The 17367-nt window shown below is 35.9% G+C and overlaps 2 protein-coding genes across 3 annotated transcripts in view; one reads left to right on the forward strand and one right to left on the reverse strand.

The window, feature by feature from the left end:
• The window catches only part of LOC143174607 (uncharacterized), a 39613-nt gene that overhangs the window by 10622 nt on the left and 11624 nt on the right, over positions 1 to 17367 (forward strand). The gene's annotated exons all lie outside the window — the stretch shown is intronic.
• On the reverse strand, positions 1011 to 16079 carry LOC116427876 (xibalbin-1). 2 transcript variants are annotated; one of them, XM_076368284.1, is made up of 3 exons: positions 15744 to 16079; positions 4820 to 4898; positions 1011 to 3112 (listed from the first exon to the last, which is right to left on the reverse strand). In XM_076368284.1, the coding sequence occupies exons 1-3, from the start codon at positions 15826 to 15828 to the stop codon at positions 2977 to 2979; spliced, it is 300 nt and encodes a 99-aa protein (XP_076224399.1). In that variant the 5' UTR covers positions 15829 to 16079; the 3' UTR covers positions 1011 to 2976. The 2 variants fall into 2 exon arrangements, with proteins under 2 accessions (XP_076224399.1, XP_031834566.1); XM_031978706.2 differs by having other exon boundaries at positions 1011 to 3139; positions 15744 to 16077.

Here is a 17367-nt window from a genome sequence, read left to right on the forward strand (position 1 = left end):
GATAAAGTAGTTGTATGATATATATTTTGTAGAAATAAAGTTTCTTCCGAAATCCCTTGTTATTTTCACTGAGCTGCATTAAGCGTGCAGCGAACAATAAAATCTATAGGAAAATTGATGCAAATTAGTTCCTCGAGGGGTTAAGAGAAACAAAATAATAATGACATTTCAGGAAACGAAAATAAATTTTATTCAGTGTTGCTAAGTTCATGTCGCGTGTAAACAATATCAAGTAAAGTGTCACAATTCACCGCGTAAATGGAGGGGCAGGTATATAATGAAATTAATTACGAGACGCCTTAATGAATGATCGTTTCGCCAGTATCTTAAGAGTAGGAACTTAAGGGAATCAGAAACAAGTATTTTCTCACATAATAATCATTCTGCGCAACGTAATTCCCGATAAACGCATAAAGATCCGCAGTCCATTGACATCGAACAAAAATATTTTATCATTTTTATAATTGAAATCATTCATCATTTTTCCTGTTTGTCTCTGCCACGAAAGGATAAACGATATGAAAGGGTTGATATTCCCGCAGCAGTCGACGTGTTACAAAATAAGGTTTCCAGACGAAGAAACAAGGAACGATCGTCGTTATTCGCGTGAAAAATAAATCACAAAGGAGATATTAGCGTCGTGAGGAATGTTCGCTTGGAAAAAGGTAAACGCAAAAGGCGAAACCTCGAAGGAGCTGGAATAACAAAGCTGCACGCCGTTTGTTCTGTATAATGTCTGCGAGCGAAACGAAAGGAAAATATAAAAATGGAGAACGGAGCGGCGGTGAAATTTGTTACACGACTATTGCACGCGAGGGAGGTAGATACGAGATGTGTACGCTGTAAGTAGAAAAACAGACGCAAAACGGATGACAAAGGGCGAGGAAACGTCGTCGAGCTGACCCCGGAATAATTCGTGTGAAATATTCGTCCCTCGAGGAACGCCTCGATGAGCCGACTCTTTCAATCGAGAAACGAGAGATAAATGGAAAAATTATACCAAAACGGAATTAACACGTTTGCGACCAACGTTTGCTTTAATAGCAATCTTCATAGTTACAATAGTTTATTCATCGCAGCACATCGTTCTGATAAAGAAACAGTAAATCTCAGGAAACGAATCGCGTCGATTCGCAACATCCTGCGCCATGCTTTACGATTTCAGACACAAACACACGCGAAAGTAATTTAATTTTCTTCACGCAACATACAGAATGTTAATCTCACAAATCACAATACTCGGAAATTGTCAGAACATTTCAAAAGTCTTTGTGTCTCTGTTAGGATGCAAATGTGCATCTTACGCATCTGTCTTTCGTGCACTCCGTTTATTCAATTGCGATATGTTATGAAGCTTTTATTCCGTGGAAACAGATTTCTTCGTATACCAGTTTTCGCTGTAAAGTTCACGTAGAAATGCGCGGAACTTTTGAAATGATCCGACAGGTTGTATTCAAGCGATGAAACAGAGTCGATCTCGACGACACGATACATTCACTACTGTATGTATCTAACTTAATTAGTCATTTTAAAGGTTACACGGAAAATAGTGAAATTAGTTTGCTTTCAGATCTGTACTGAAATTCATCGCAACTGCCTCCGAAAAGGTAAATTGACACAATGATCGACTAACATGAAATTATAAATCGAACGGCATCGGTTAAGCGGGTAACGAATGCTTCAACCCCTTGTGCATAAGTCACGAGCATAATAATTGCGCAACCATTCGTTTCCTTTCAACCTTGTAACTTTTGAACTTCTCAGATAAATTGTTTGTATTATTCTTTCATTGTTGTATCAGATAAATTACTTTTTCGACCCCTTATTTGTCAAATTTTCTCGGTAAACAGTGTTATCCGCGAACTTTGAATGAAGCGTTAATATTCATCATGAAATTGTTGCTATTCAACTCTCAGCGCCAAAAGTTTGTTGTTTACAGGAGAACTTAACGATAGTCTTAAATTTAAAGAAATTAACCGTTAACGGTCCAGAAATATTTTAAGTTTGCACGCCGCATTGCGTAGAATACACAGATCACACACGAAAATAAATGAACTGCAAGTGATCGAAACGTAACGCGTTAAACGAGAAGATAATAAAAGTAAGAACAATAATTGTAATGAAATAACTCTTCGCCATGGTATACTCAGTTTTCGATCCAATAAATAAAAATGATATGCCACGTATATTGCGGTATTGAACTATCAAAGTTTAACGCGTTGAATGCACGATTTCAAGGAGCACAACACACAAAGCGAGAAAGATGTAACACCAAGTTATTCAATTGAATTGTGTGATTATTATTACACGTTTATCTTGCTGAACGTCACTCCATTGCATTATTTACAATACAGAAACGTTCTCTAATAATCATCGTTTATTCGAAGGAATTACAGTAATTCGATTCAACTCGAGACCGCAGAGGACCTCCGTGTTATTCAACGCGTCAAGCTTCAATTTACTTTAAGTTATTATAACAAGTACCAAAAATGTAATTATTTCATATACATACACGAAACAGGAACACTTGTCATGAGAAATAAACAGAAACTAACACTGAAACTACCAGACGTGCCAAAATGATCCATTACTGATCTCTCCATTTTGCAATTACTAAGACAACAGATGTTTCCCTGAGAACTGATTAAAGAAATTGATTTAGCAACGCGCCAGTTAAATTATAAATCAATTGAAGCCTCGACAGATGTACTCTTGAAGTTTCTATTTCCATTCTATCAATTCAACTGGTCGGTAGTTTTAGTGTTAATATTTCTCCTCGTGAATTCGCCCGTTTCTTCGCCAAGTTCCCGGCGACGAGGGGGTGAAAGGGGGAAAACGGCAAGCACAAGGGGTGAAACCGATCAACGGCGGAACGACACGATCATACAGAATGAACAAATCATTGAGGTAGTTGAAAACAAGTGGAGTCGTTGCGAGATGTGCATCGGATTGAAGGGTCGGGTTGGAAGTGACGTTTTAGCCCCATTTCTGGAAGACGCCCACTCGTTGGCACTGGCAATTCGAACCCCACAGGTTGCATCTGCAGCTGGAACTGTGGCAACAGTCTTTCGGCCGGTGGTCACAGTTTCCGCCCCGTTTTATGCAGGCCCGCCTAAACAGGTAAATCAACGAGGTACGTCTACTCGAGATTAGGGGTATCTGAACAATGCCTTGTCGAGACATCGAGACATCGAGACGAGGATGGGAAAGATGGTGGGTGTCTGCTTAACCCTTTGGCATCTGTGGGCGAGATATCTCATGACGCTATGATAGCAGTTTCCAACCCTTATGCTACTACGCCTTCCTAAACAACATTTTTTCCGTGCCTCCCTATCTTTTAATCAGTTAACTGTGGAATTTAGCTGGAAAATAAAATCGAATAATGGAGCACTCGTCGAACGCAGGACGAACGCACGTAGAGTATATGTTTATGTGGAAAAATAAGGAATTCATCGCTGAAAGAATTAGTGTCGTGTCAAGCTTCACGATGACGTGTATACTCGTCAAACACAGTTAACTGTTTAATAGATGTAATAATATAAGCACGTTTTAAATAATAACTTTATTACAAAATAAATATATCACTGGATTTCTACTGTTACGTTACGATATGAAGTTTATTTATTTGTAGATATTACGAACATATTAAAAATGTTGGAAACCGCAGCTCTATGGACTAGAAGTGTCCAACGTTTTAATTACCCTGAGCCTCATTGGAAGATGAGTTATTATGGGCCGCACATAAATTAACTCTTAATGGTCGACAGTGTTTTGTTAACCCCTTGCCTTGTAATATCGTGTGGGACTCGTGATATATTTCAAATAAAATTTAATAAATACGAAGGACGTTTAGTTCTTTTGAGTCAAAATTAAATATTTTTTATCTGTCAATTGTTATGCTTTAAAGTAAATGTAGATATTGAAGGAGAATAAAATTCCTGTATTTTCCTAGTGAATTTTATTAACGATGAGGCAGTCCTAACGAGCGTACTTATGGAAGAAACCATAAGGCAAGGAGTCAACTCTTTGCAGACGAGACTGTCTTAAATTTCTAATATTTCTTTTCATAAAAAATTGAATTATGCCGCAAAGTCTTAAATACTGAAAGGAAAGAACTACCTGCTAGTCTCTCGTTAGTTGAGTAATTAGATTGTTTATTGCAAAGAGTTAATAGTATGTTGTATTTGTAGTATTGTTAATGTTTCAGTCGAAATCTCATAAAGTGTAAGCTTATGATATTCTGTTGCATTTTATTTACTGAATAAATTATTTTAATAAACTACAAATTATACACAAATTTAATATCTTTATTTATTTAAAATAAACCGTTTTAATAATGTACTTGATATTTTCTTGTAGTATAAATAATAGAAGTAACAATTACTTTCTTTATTTTCCTCTTTTGCATACGGAAAAATAAAATGACTGCGACATATTATATTTTTAATTCGAGTCAAGTTTGGACAGAAACATTAACATTGCTCCACAATTATAATACAATATTTGAACTATCGTTTCGCGTGAACAAGTCAGCGAGCCGCAATTGGAATTCATTGTAAACATTGAGAAACAAATACGCGAGATATCTCTCCCAGCGGAATTAATCAATCACAATAACGTAAAAAAATGGAGATGTATTCTACAGCTATTGTTATATTATATATTCTTTATATATTCAATTCATACATTATGGCATGCATCTCTACGTAACATGGGACAAAATATTAAAATTAAGAATTTTACAGGGAATAAGGAAGAGTTTTCTTAGAAGAATGGAAGGAGATTGAACAATAAACATTACAAAGTAATAAATACTCACTTTTGTTGAGCTGCTCGTAACAGATTTTCTAGTTCATTGTCTGTATAGTCAGAATCTGCATCCTGGAGTGCGTCTTCCTCTGCAACAAAAAGAAAAATACACCATGATCAGTGTGAACAGAATTTTAATACAGCTGTAAAATCATTGAATCGAAATTGTAGAAAAATATTTGTTATTTATCACATGAAAGAGACAATATAATATTTAACAAACACGTGGGAAGTATAAAAAATGCAAGTGGCGACATTAAACTTTTACGACAGCCACGTGGCGACCATGTCAACGTGTAACTTAGGAAACACTGTCTTACAGTAATAAAAAGTTCTTATCGTTATAGAAATAAAAGTTTATCACTGGAACTACTAGAGAGATTAAAATGAGCAATTTTTAAATTATTATTTTACAAGTGTTTTTATTTGCTACTTATTTTATATTTACTTATATTGCCTGTTTCGAATCTCAAGAAATCTCTTCTAATTTTTATAATAAAATATAAATAAGTATTTGTTTATCTTATTGTTCAGTAGTTCTAGCGTTAAGAAAAATTAAGCGTTTACAGAATTCCTTAAAGGAATGGAAAATATAAATTTAGGATAAGTTATCTTTTATACGAGCAACACGTTTATTCATTTCTGAACGACGACAGGACATTTATTTTCACGAACCAATGGAAAAAGAAGACCGGAAACATTTGAAAGAGCCATTCATGGGGTTGCCAGGAAATATCACTCGAAGAATCAATTTTCCAGTTGAAGAAACGTATCGTTTAAAGATCGATTAATCACTGGCAAACTGATAGACCATTATCAGCTTTCTAAAAGAGATAGATTGATGCTTGCGAAAGAAAAGAATCCTTTTAACGAACATACTATATAATAGAACACTCGTCCGAATCATTAATATCCAAATATTTCACTGTCTGTTCGGTTATACGAAATGTCTTCTAATAACACATTATTTAAATTATAAAAGAAATTCTGATTACAGTAATTTAACATGACATTCTAAACAATTAAGTGCACTGAACCATTTATTCATTTTTTGTAATTAATTCATTAATATATTGGATTTCGTAATTCATTAATTTTTATTATAATTTATTACTTTTCAAATAGAATATACAACCCTTTTTCTTTTAATACAGTGTTCATTTAGTAATTCGTGTTTCAAATCCACTTTCTGCATTAAAAGGTTTTCAATTAAAACGTTTCTACAGATACAAGACGAGATAATCTTGTATTATAATTCATACAACTAGTATATTATTATACAATAAGTCATTATGTATCAAGCATTATTAAGTAATGTATCCAAATGTTAATGTGACCACTTTAAAAAAAACTCAAATATAAAAAAAGGACTAGCAGACCCTTCGAATCTCAAGAAACGTATTGTTCTAAATTTAATTTAAAAAATGGAAATAAATCACTCTAATTTCTCAATAGTGTTAGTGTCAAATTCGTATCCATACTGAAAGGTTAGTATCTCCACCCACAAATTATCACTAGTCTTAGGATCAGTAAAAAATCCCCATAAATCCACAAAACGGATCGGAAACACCGTGATCTGTTATTGAATTTACGATTACGGATCTTCGCCGCGGAGTCAGCTTATTTGTATTCATCGGCAGCGAAACAAAAAGGGAGCAATAAAACGGTCAAATAAAATTCACGGTCGCGGAAGTTCCGACGTCGTAAAACTCCGCGCGCAAGGAATTGCGGGCGGATGAAGGAAAGGGACCCCCACGAATGTTTGTATCGCTCATCTCGCAACATTTCGTCGACCTTCGCCTATCGTATACGTCGGGGAAATCGATGAATGCGGTAAACAATTTTCAATCGGCCAATGGAAGTTCCGAAAGAAACTTTCTCAAATAAGGCTTTTATCGAGATATTTCAATCGGGCATTCTTGTAGAGTGGTCGGTATGTTGTTACGTAACTTGTAAACAAACAATTATTATTGGAAAAATAAATGAAGGAAGGATAATAAAATTTTGATTACTACCTACCTCCGAGTTGAAAAATATATTAACGTATTATTGCTATCGTTACTTTCATCGTGATATTTCATTTGAACGTTCTTTAATTATAAATAAACAATTGTTATTGGAAAAATAAGTGGAGAAAGGAAAAGAGGAATTTATTTATTTTCTACCTCGTAAGCGAAAAATATATTAACTCTTCTGATTTACAATATCTCATATGGAAAATCTCATATGGAAGTTAAAAGAAATAATTATTTAATTCTTCTAAGTGATATTAACTATTGATCTTCAATTATCAGTTGTTATGTTTTAAATTAAAGCTTATATATTATTGGATAATTTACATAAGAATAATTCTTATTGAACAGATAAGTAAAGAAAGGAACAACGTTTCTATTTATTCCCTCAGTTTAACAATATATCAACGTATTACTATTTAATAAATATAGTTCCACTAGTTTTATTTACTTCGATCACGCGACCAATAAATGGAACTTCGTCAACATTTGTTTCTCTGCACATCTAATTAGAATACAAAAATATTCTATTGTTTTATTAAAATATTATTTTACTGTGTCAATCGTCCTACATCACAATATTCATCCTACTTTAATTCGTTCATTATTCATTTCTCCTTTTCCTCTAATACATGCATGAAACATAAGATCCACGATCAAGAGATAAAGTTTGTCTTTCAGTTTAAAGACAGTGTAGTTTTACTTCTCACGGTTTACTGCAACAAAATATTGATCCTTTCACAAACTCTGAAAGGTCGACGCAATTGGAAAAAGTAAATTAATCGAAACAATACATGCGTTTCTTTGATGAGCACGTTTTACAGGACCATTTTCAGAAGCGCGTCACGTAACCAGAGTTCTTATGCTGGGAATATTAAGCGCGCCGCGTGGAAACCTTGAAGTATATCTTAAACTCCACTTTCCAGCCCGTTCCGTGACGGCTGGATGCAGAGCAGCCTACGCGAAAGGTTGCCATGAATTAATCGTGGCTAATAAACATCAACATGGCTTCAACGCGTACCTTGAAGTATAGAAATTCTAAGAAAATTAATTTCGTGAAAGTTTCCTCTGAATTTAATGGTACAAGTATGGTGGACAGGGGTGAATTGGATCATTTTCTGTTTGACAGCAAAGAAATCAAAATACTTGAACTTTAATGGTAAAAAATAAAAGAAAATCTTGGAACTTTTCTGTTGCATATAGGAAACAGAAAAGGGGAAACCTAATCTGCGATAGAACAAATTATTACTTTACTTTAGAAATTTACAGACATGCTGGGAAACTTTGAAAATTTAGCTTAAATGTTTCCTTACTCTTACAAATTTAATTTCTTGAATTTTTTTTATTTTTAACATCGATACACTTGATTGTTTATATAGAAATTCTATATGTAACTTTATTAAACCCTAATTTGTTGTGGTCTCAAATATTTTGCCGAGAGAATAGCTGTATTATATAATAGTCAGAAGTCCTTTACCAAAAATCATTAAATTAGGTTCTTGGATAATTAATGGAAACTAATAAATTGAAATGTTATGCTGTAGGAACTGTTATTCTGTTATCAGCTGTTATGTAGTGAAATCAACGTGGATATAGACGAGCATGGAATTCTTCTTTGTTTCTAGCGAAGTACTAACGGCGAAGTAATTCTATCGAAATAATGAAAGTAACGAAAGTAATAAAAATAATGAAAGCAATGAAAGTAATGAAAGTAATGAAAGCAATAAAAGTAACAGAAGTAATGAAAATAATAAAAGTAATTAAAGTAACGAAAGAAATGAAAGAAACCATAGGGCAAGGGTTAATGTCTGCGCCACGTGTTTGAAATAACTCGAAAACGAGTCAAGCTAATCTATTATCAGTTGTTATATTGTAAAGTAAACGTGGGCATAGAACGAACATTGAATTCTTCTTTGTTTCTAGAAAATTACTCACGACGAGGTAATTCTATCAAAATAATAAAAGTAATGAAAGCAATGAAAGAAACCATAGGGCAAGGGGTTAATTACTACGCCACGTGTTTGAAATAACTGGAGGACGAGTCAAGTGGAATCGCGAGGACGCATGAAAAGGCAATCCCGCAAGGAGTTCATTAATTCTTAGGACGTAATCCGGACAGGATTCAAGGGGGAAGGCTTAATTCTACACGGGCCATAGTGCACACGCAATGACAATTCGTTATCTTCCCTTCCTAGATTTTCTTCGTTGTCGGTATTCCCATCAGCTTCCTCTGGGATTAAGCTAATCCGACGTGACGTACTTTCTCCCTTGGTGCTACGCAGTCCCTTTCTAGGAACTGCCCCGTGGCACTGTCAATGTTTCAATATTCACCGTGGAATTATGAAATTCCGCTACAGCTCGGGTTTCACCAGTCCCCTCGGAAGGAATTAATTAGGGCTAATTCATCGCGGTGTGTATGCCACTCGATCGCACGTGTCCTTTTTGGATATTGATGCTGGCTACTTGTTGCCTAATAACGTATAGCGTAATACGTACATGGAAGACGTGAATCGTTTCATTTCAAATGATTTTTTTCAACTTCGATTGAAGTTGTTTGTAATTATTCAATGTTATTAATGTCAAATATAAATTAATGAATAGATTTATACTTGTTAGAAGATGTAGACTATAGTGAAATAAGTTTAAGGTATGCTTCTAATAAAAATTTAATAGTTATCTGCAATGATGGTTGATAGATAATTATAATGGAATATCTATCTCTGTGTATATTGCAGAACAACTTTAATGAAAACAGAATATGGAATCTCATCAACATTCTAAGCGAAATATTTAATTACAAAAATAGTATAATAACTGGTAATAATTACTAATAATGATTGCAATCATAGTAAAATCGATGCGACCTTAAAAACCACCATTTTGAAAAAAGTTTCTGAATTTGTTCAACGTTCTCATTAATTTGCACAGATGTCATAATGAAAGTAGCATTGAATTTCGACAATTACATGATACATGTAATCATTGTATAAATGTTTACATTATTAAACAGATTATAATATAATTATGTTTCATTATGTAAATTATAATTCCTATAAAAAATTAAAAACTAGTCACTTTCACTGCTAGGTAGTTCCAGCGCTTGTATTTATATTCGCGCGAATAAAAGTTGTGTAACGAGACGCCAACAAACTTGACAGTAAGAGAAAGATACTTCCACAATGGAACTCCACGAATCGTTACGCAATTTTATTCAAAGGCAATCGAAGAACAATCCCTGTTGTTGGATTAATTGATTAATCCCCGAGAAACATTGAATTCTCCATTAAAATCCTCTTACGCGTAACAGAGTATAGTTTCAAGGCGAACAAGATGGAGAAGTTCCAACGAATCTTTACTTCAACACTTTCCCTTGTTTGCGAATAATGATACGCTTAATTGCCGTCCTTAGGAGGCACGAATAAGCACCGAGTGCAAAATGCATCTTCTCGAGCAGTGCTATTGTAAACAGACGAGCAAGTTTCAGCGGTAGCTCCGCAATCTTGGAATTTCTACGTCTCTGTCTACTTTGAGAAACTTTGAAGATCCGGTGACTGCTGAGACGCGAGCTAGATAGAAAACTAATTGAATAGGTGTCTAGGAGAATAGCCTGCGGTACATTTGATAAATTTCAGTGAATGGATAAACAAATTATTACTCACTGTAGCAACTGGAACTCTCATTCAAATTGGAAAATAAAAAACGAAAATACTAATTCAATCACAATTCAAGACGGTTGATGTGACTTTTTAATTGAATCTTCTCTCAAATTGAAAGAAAATAATAATTCAATAATTAAAAAATAATCTATTATTCTTTGACAATACAAGATTCAAGCGAGTCCTTTTTTCTCTTTCTTAGTAGACTATAAACTTTTGCATAGAATCTATAAATTTTTAGGTTATGGTATCTCGACTGAAATTGTACTTTTCTATGGATTCAATGTTTTCTTTTGTGCTTAATTTCTGACATCCAGAGTAATGATTAAGAAACGAAACTTTGCCGAAACATTCTATACACTGTATTTTGGCCTTCTTTCATAAGAAAGCAAATTTTGAAGAATTTGTAACAAAGGTCCTTTCCTAGAGGCCCATTCAATTATAAGATAGGAATCGCATTGTTGACGTAACTGATCATCCTTATTATTTCACATTTTAGATCTCCGTGCTTGACACGTCGACACAAATTCAACGTTCGTATAATATGGACAACACGTTCCACCTTCGCGAACGTGTTTCTTCATAAAACACGCTGAATCGAAATCATTCATTATATTTCGTAATGTCACGCCTAATTGGAAATAATGTCTCTGTCACTTACACATCTGTGTACATTCTGCAATGCTCCAATATATCTTCATAATTTTTCATTGCAAGAACATATATAAATAGAATATGGATATTAATGCAAATGTTAATTTTCATAAATCACAATTAGACTCCGACTAAAATGACGAGGTAATCAAAATTTACCAAATATAAAAATTTCTTATATAACACCAATTCAATTAAATCATTGAAATACATAATTAAATTATTCAGCTTTTCAGTAAATTTATTAATAAGTAATTTATTAATAGGTCTTGAAATAAATTTCGTTCTTTAGAATCTAACAATACGCAATTAAGGTTCCCTTAATCAATTTTTCAGAGACAACAGGGATCAGAATCACAAACTAACAAATCACGGATAATACAACGCACAGTTTCTTTCGAAATGAATCATTGAAGGAGAATTAATTGGCTGTAAACGAAGCGTAAAATACGTTTATTTTTCGCGAAATTGTCGGTGCCGTTTATTAGAAGTGGATTCATACTGATTTCATCATTTATGGATCCTTTAATTCACTTTAGTTCACCGGATACGATCGACTGCGCATTTCGTTGTGTGTTTTCGTGGTAGAAAAGCCTCGATATAGTTCGGAGAAGCCCTCGAAATTAATTAAACGCACGTTCAATTAAAGTGTCCCGCAAGGACGATTGCCAGTTCGACGCTGCTTCCATTTTCTTCGCAATCGCCAGTCCCTTGCGTAACGAATTTCGATCGAGTGCTAATTCGTTCGTATCAATTGGCTGTCGTTTATTAACAATACAACGAAGATCGTCGTTGAAACGAACCTCTCATTTACCGTAAAACAAGCAGAAAACAATTTAATCCAAGGACTCCATTAATTTCATTAATCTAACCAAGGTATCCCGATTTCCATCAAAGTTTTCATACAAAATGCGAAACTAAATGAACGAAGATCTTTGTTCAAATTTCGTTTAAAATGTCTTGTTTCTATATAATTAGAATTACAAATATTTATGCAACAGATTCTCCATTTGTAATTTTCGAGATGATATAATTGTCTTCGCGAGTAACATTTAGATTGGTGCGTATTATTCATTTACTAACTCATAATACTAGAGAATTTCTTTATTTCGCACGAGAAAATATTGACAATTGTTATGTGTAATTAAAAAGAGGTCAGAAAAATAATTAGAAAAATCTTTTCTCGGGAAATGAAAATTTAAGAAATATATTTATAGTAAGAGTTATGTAATATTTATATAATATTTCTTACGTTCTAGTGGTGGGGAAGTTAAGCGAATGTGAATGAATAAATGTCGCTTGAATATTTGGAAAGACAATTACTGTTTACCGAAGAGTATATTTTGATACTCCACATCAAAAGCGGAGGAAACTATTTTATCAGTAAACTGCCTCGAGAAATATTACAAATGACATTTCATTGATGTTTCATTTTACCGAGCAACGCGCAGAGAATTCGACTGCCAAACGGCTGACCGTATACTGATTCGTACTACTAGCAGGAATCAGTAGTTCTCGAAGAATTTAGTTAAAAGGTGCAATTAATCTTTCAAATAATTATTTTACTATTTAATTTATATTATAATTTATAATTTTAAATAAGTTCTATTATAATTACAATTATAATTATAATTATTTTATAATAACGTTAAAAAAGCCTGTCTTAAAGCGAAAATTAAATTGTTTCTAAACGTTTAAGAATACAGATATAATTTACAACTGAAAATCACGACTAATGTTAACCCTCTTGTCTTTCGTATGTTTCGTTAATAATGTCACTACTTTGAGATATTCCACCATAAAATTAGAATACATTAGTCAATATATCATCACTTTTTACTTGATTTCACTTAACACCGCGTTGAAAAGACTTAAAAACATTCAACAGTGTTATTCATGAATTATTTCGCTTTGCCACAGCGAGTATTTGAAATTAACTCCTCGACCCATGCTCTCACGAAAGCGCTTGACGAAACAACTGTATATTATACGCAGAACCGTATCCAAAAAGAGTAGATTAAATTGACCAAATTCCGTTTGGAACTATCACGAGAGTCCAAGGCGACAGCATAGGTCACGAGTTCAACCGCCAAAAATACGAGTATCATCTCGAGAACAAACAGCTAAAATTACAATGAATCAGCCAGAAAGTCGAGAGCAGAGTATCGAACAGTACCCCGGGAATTGCGAGAAATTTAAAAATTCTTCCCAAACGAATCCCCATTTTCCGCGGGCGATACACAATTTGCATTTCAAGCAGCCCCGTAATGGTCCCACTTCCCACGCGTGTAAAGATATTCATCGGCAATTCATGAATACGTTATCGCGAAATTATAACCGGCATAACTTTCGGCCGCGTTTACCCTCCGCGCTCGAAAGTATCGAGCCGCCGAACACGAGGAGAATGAAATTCGTTTAATTCCGTTAGTCCGTGTGGTGCCCGCGTCAATTCCCGAAGGCATAGGCTCAATTACCGTTTGCCGCCGCGAACGATGTATGAAAGGCGTCCCGTCGTTCCCGTGACAAATAATCATTAACGAACTAATACGATTAAAAGACGTAAACTCTAGGTAACCGTGTAACTCCGAAATAAACCGATTAAACGCGTTCGCCAATGGTGACGGCCGAGCCGTGATATAACAGCAGAATATCGAGCTCGGTTCTTCAAATAACGAACATTGTTCGCGGCTTCGGAATAGTTAATGTCTACGGTGTCTCTAATTTTATCCCTCGCGTCCGTCTTAATTACGTCCTGTCCAGACGTGGCACCAATTAACGCGAAAATTCTCCTTGATTTAGCTGGGAACGGGAACGAAACGACGGATTCGGAATGAAATTGACATATTATGCTTTGTTAACACTAAAATTACCGAGCGGTTTAATCGACTTTTTGAGAAACGTCCGTTTGGTAGTTTTAGTGTTAAAGGAACTGGTAATTTTAAGAGAATTGTCACGATTAGGTTTTTGTAGTAGCTGTTTGCGGATTAACACGTTTAACATCGACGTCACGTCACTTTAGATGATGAAAATGTCATTAATGCTGATATTGCTGTTCGAAACTAGCAGATTATATTTGGGAACAGGATAACTCGTTTTAGTTTCGTTTTTTCAATGCTTTAGATCTGTTGTCGCTGGAACAAATGCCCGGAGCGAATGTGTTAAGGAATCATTAGGTTTTTGGAGAAATAGCAGCCAATGACGACGCAATGGATACGATCCAACAATTTCTTGTTTGAACGTTATTTAAGGAGAATTCAATCTTCTTGCAGCTATCAGCCTTAGCACAGGACACCAAAATTAAAAGTAGCACTTGGCATTTGTTGTAAATCTTTTTGAGTTATCAGGTACGAAACAAGTGACATTACATGTGCACTGATGACTTTAAACACTTCAAACTTCGAAGTCACCCTTTTAGAGGAATTGAGCAAATATAATTAAATAAAGATAATTATCCCTTTGCACTCGGAAGATTTTCACTAGAAACATTCGACACTTTCCGATGAAACGTAAATTAAGAAACAAAGCTATTTTATATAAATATTTCACATATCGATGCATTGTACAAAACTTAATATTATATATAACACTTTGTCATTTTATTGTATCAAATCAAATGGTGACTTAGAGTCACCTCTCGAGTGCAAAGGGTTAACAAGTGAATTTTCGAGATGCAACATTAATCCGAAAAGTCCCGAAATAATTGTCAACAAATGATCTTTTTGTTCTACATGAAAAACGACTGACCCTCACTTTCCTGTTAGCTGTGAACCAAAAACCCTAGCAGCCTCGCCAACCGAAACCTTGACCTTACTTTCACCCCTTCTTTCGTAATACCGAGTCAGACTCGTGGCAAATGAACACCAATTAATAACTAACATATTAACCCTTTGCACTCGATTTATTTTCAACGTTGTCGGGTGTAAACTTTCATTTATTCTTAGGGAAACGAATTAAAGTAATTTACAGCGGTAGAATTCAACGTTTTATATTTATTTCATTTATTATTATTAAATGTAATTTCTATAATCTTTTTTTTCTAAAACAGTTTCCAACGTTCTATAACAAATCTGTATTATCATCTCCAGCATGACGAGTGCAAAGGGTTAAACCATGGACCGAGTAATTTCTCAATTACGAATACTGATACCAGAGTATTAATCCACGTCGTCACGGATGAAATAATACAATGTAACATAGACATCTTTAATTAACAGTTCTACCTAGTTCATAGAAGAGACCTACGAAATCAGTATTACATAAAAGTAAATATCACTTAGAATGTAACATTCTAAGCTGTGAAAGCATTACAGCTAACAAAACTAAATATCATCAAGAATTTCATACAACATAAATAACACGCCATAACCATACTAAAAAATATTCAATAAGTATCAAACGTCCCCAAGAAAACTTACAAGCAATTCCCTGGTAAATCGAGAACGAACACCGAACGCAAACTCACAAATGTCCCCCGTCACCTACCAAAAATCTCCATCGACCACATGGTTCGTCGTCTACGAACTCAAACCCGCAAGGGATTCACGCTCAAACTTCCCAGCCCGTTCTCCGCGAAGAGCACACGCAGAAGGAAAAGAAGCTGAACAGCACTCACCATCGTCGTCGATGTAGGGATTGCCAAGGGACCTGTCGGCGAGAAGTAGGAAGAAGCAGAACAGCCACAGTAGACAGAACTTCATGACTCTCGGCGTGCCTCCTCGGTTCTAGCTTAGGGGATGTTAGGGTCCGCCGCGTTCGTCCCGGTCTAATGGAATGGTTCCTCGTGGATGTGTTGTCGCGTGCCCTTTCCAGTCCGGTGGCCGGAGTGCAAGTGAGGTTTCCACATCGGTCCGGTAGCTTATATAGACGCGGGAGGCGTGGCGACTTGCCCCCACGAGGATCTCGTCGCGGAGGGTGAGACCGCGGGATAAGACTTCGGCGAGGTTCCACGGTCGTTCCGTGGTGTCTGGACACCGGTCCCGGCGGTTTCACGGGCCGCCCGCGCCGAACGGGGATGACGAACGACGCGTTTCGCGTAGACGCTCGTAGGCGAAGAGGATTCTTTCAGAGACACCCACCGCGGCCGGCGAGGGTGCCGGCGGGGGTGGCCGGCGAGGGTGGCCGGCTAGCCTTGGAACGAGCAACTGGTTGCGAAGCAACTGGTACTCTCGCTGCGCCTATCGCGATTACGCGGCCCGTAATGCGATCTAAGGCCGCGTACAGACTGGACGGAACTGCTCGCGGCAAGGAGCAACGCTGGAGTTCCCGAATAGTTCGCTGGAAAGTATACGCTAAAGTGTGGTGGCTCTTTCTCGGAAAACTATTTCTTCCTTTCGTCTCTGTTGTTTCTTATTCCCTTTCTTTTGCCGGGTCTGTTCAAGTCATTTCGCGAGATTCGCATGGCTGGCGTCCACTAAGCGCTAAGTTCTTTAGCTGAGTCTCTATTTAGGTTTCTCCAGTACTTCGTAGCTTTCGTTCTTTTTGATTTTCTCTCTGTGTATCCGTATCTTTCTTCTTTCTTTACTGATTTGTTCTTCGAGGAGGATCCACTGAGGGAAGGCAGTCGATCTCGAACTTCGGCACTATCGACACTCTTTTACCGCTCGCGTATAGGCACTGTGGAACTGCAGCACCACCAATTTCCACTTGATATTATCGATGACATTGAATATTGTTGAGAGTGAGTAAATATGTTTTTAATGGCTAGGAAGCATCCGTTGGTGCAGCCCTCTCCCTCGCAGAAGTCAGTTGTTTTTCCTGAGGACAGCCATTTTTATTGCACGCGCTGAGCGTCTTTTTTTCCTCTCCGCGTCGTTCGGCAGTTCGTAGCAAACGCTGAACCATCGAACAGCGTTCCGTTTCGGTTTTTGTAAATTATCTTAATAGATACTAATAAGTATACACTTAGTTTTTCCAAACTGTGTTGTGTTTACTTTTGCAAATAAATGTTCAACAAATATAATAAGTCCTTGATTCTTTAATTCTTTCTTTATACTTGTACAATATATAATCCTTGAGCTTAATGTCAGTAGCCATCAGCCAGTTTATGAAAAAGATACGAACATTTCGAAACAAAAGCTAAAAGTTTTCTGGAGCAGTACCCCCACTAAGTTTGTTCAGTGTACTTCGTTACCCACGGATCAAAGCAAACAACTATTTCGCTGTTATCAATGGTGACGAACATACTCGTCGTAACAGAAAATATTGTATTTAATAAAAATTGTACTGGAACATTGTTT

The sequence above is a fragment of the Nomia melanderi genome, chromosome 6, assembly GCF_051020985.1.
Source record: "Nomia melanderi isolate GNS246 chromosome 6, iyNomMela1, whole genome shotgun sequence".
NCBI lineage: Eukaryota > Metazoa > Arthropoda > Insecta > Hymenoptera > Halictidae > Nomia > Nomia melanderi.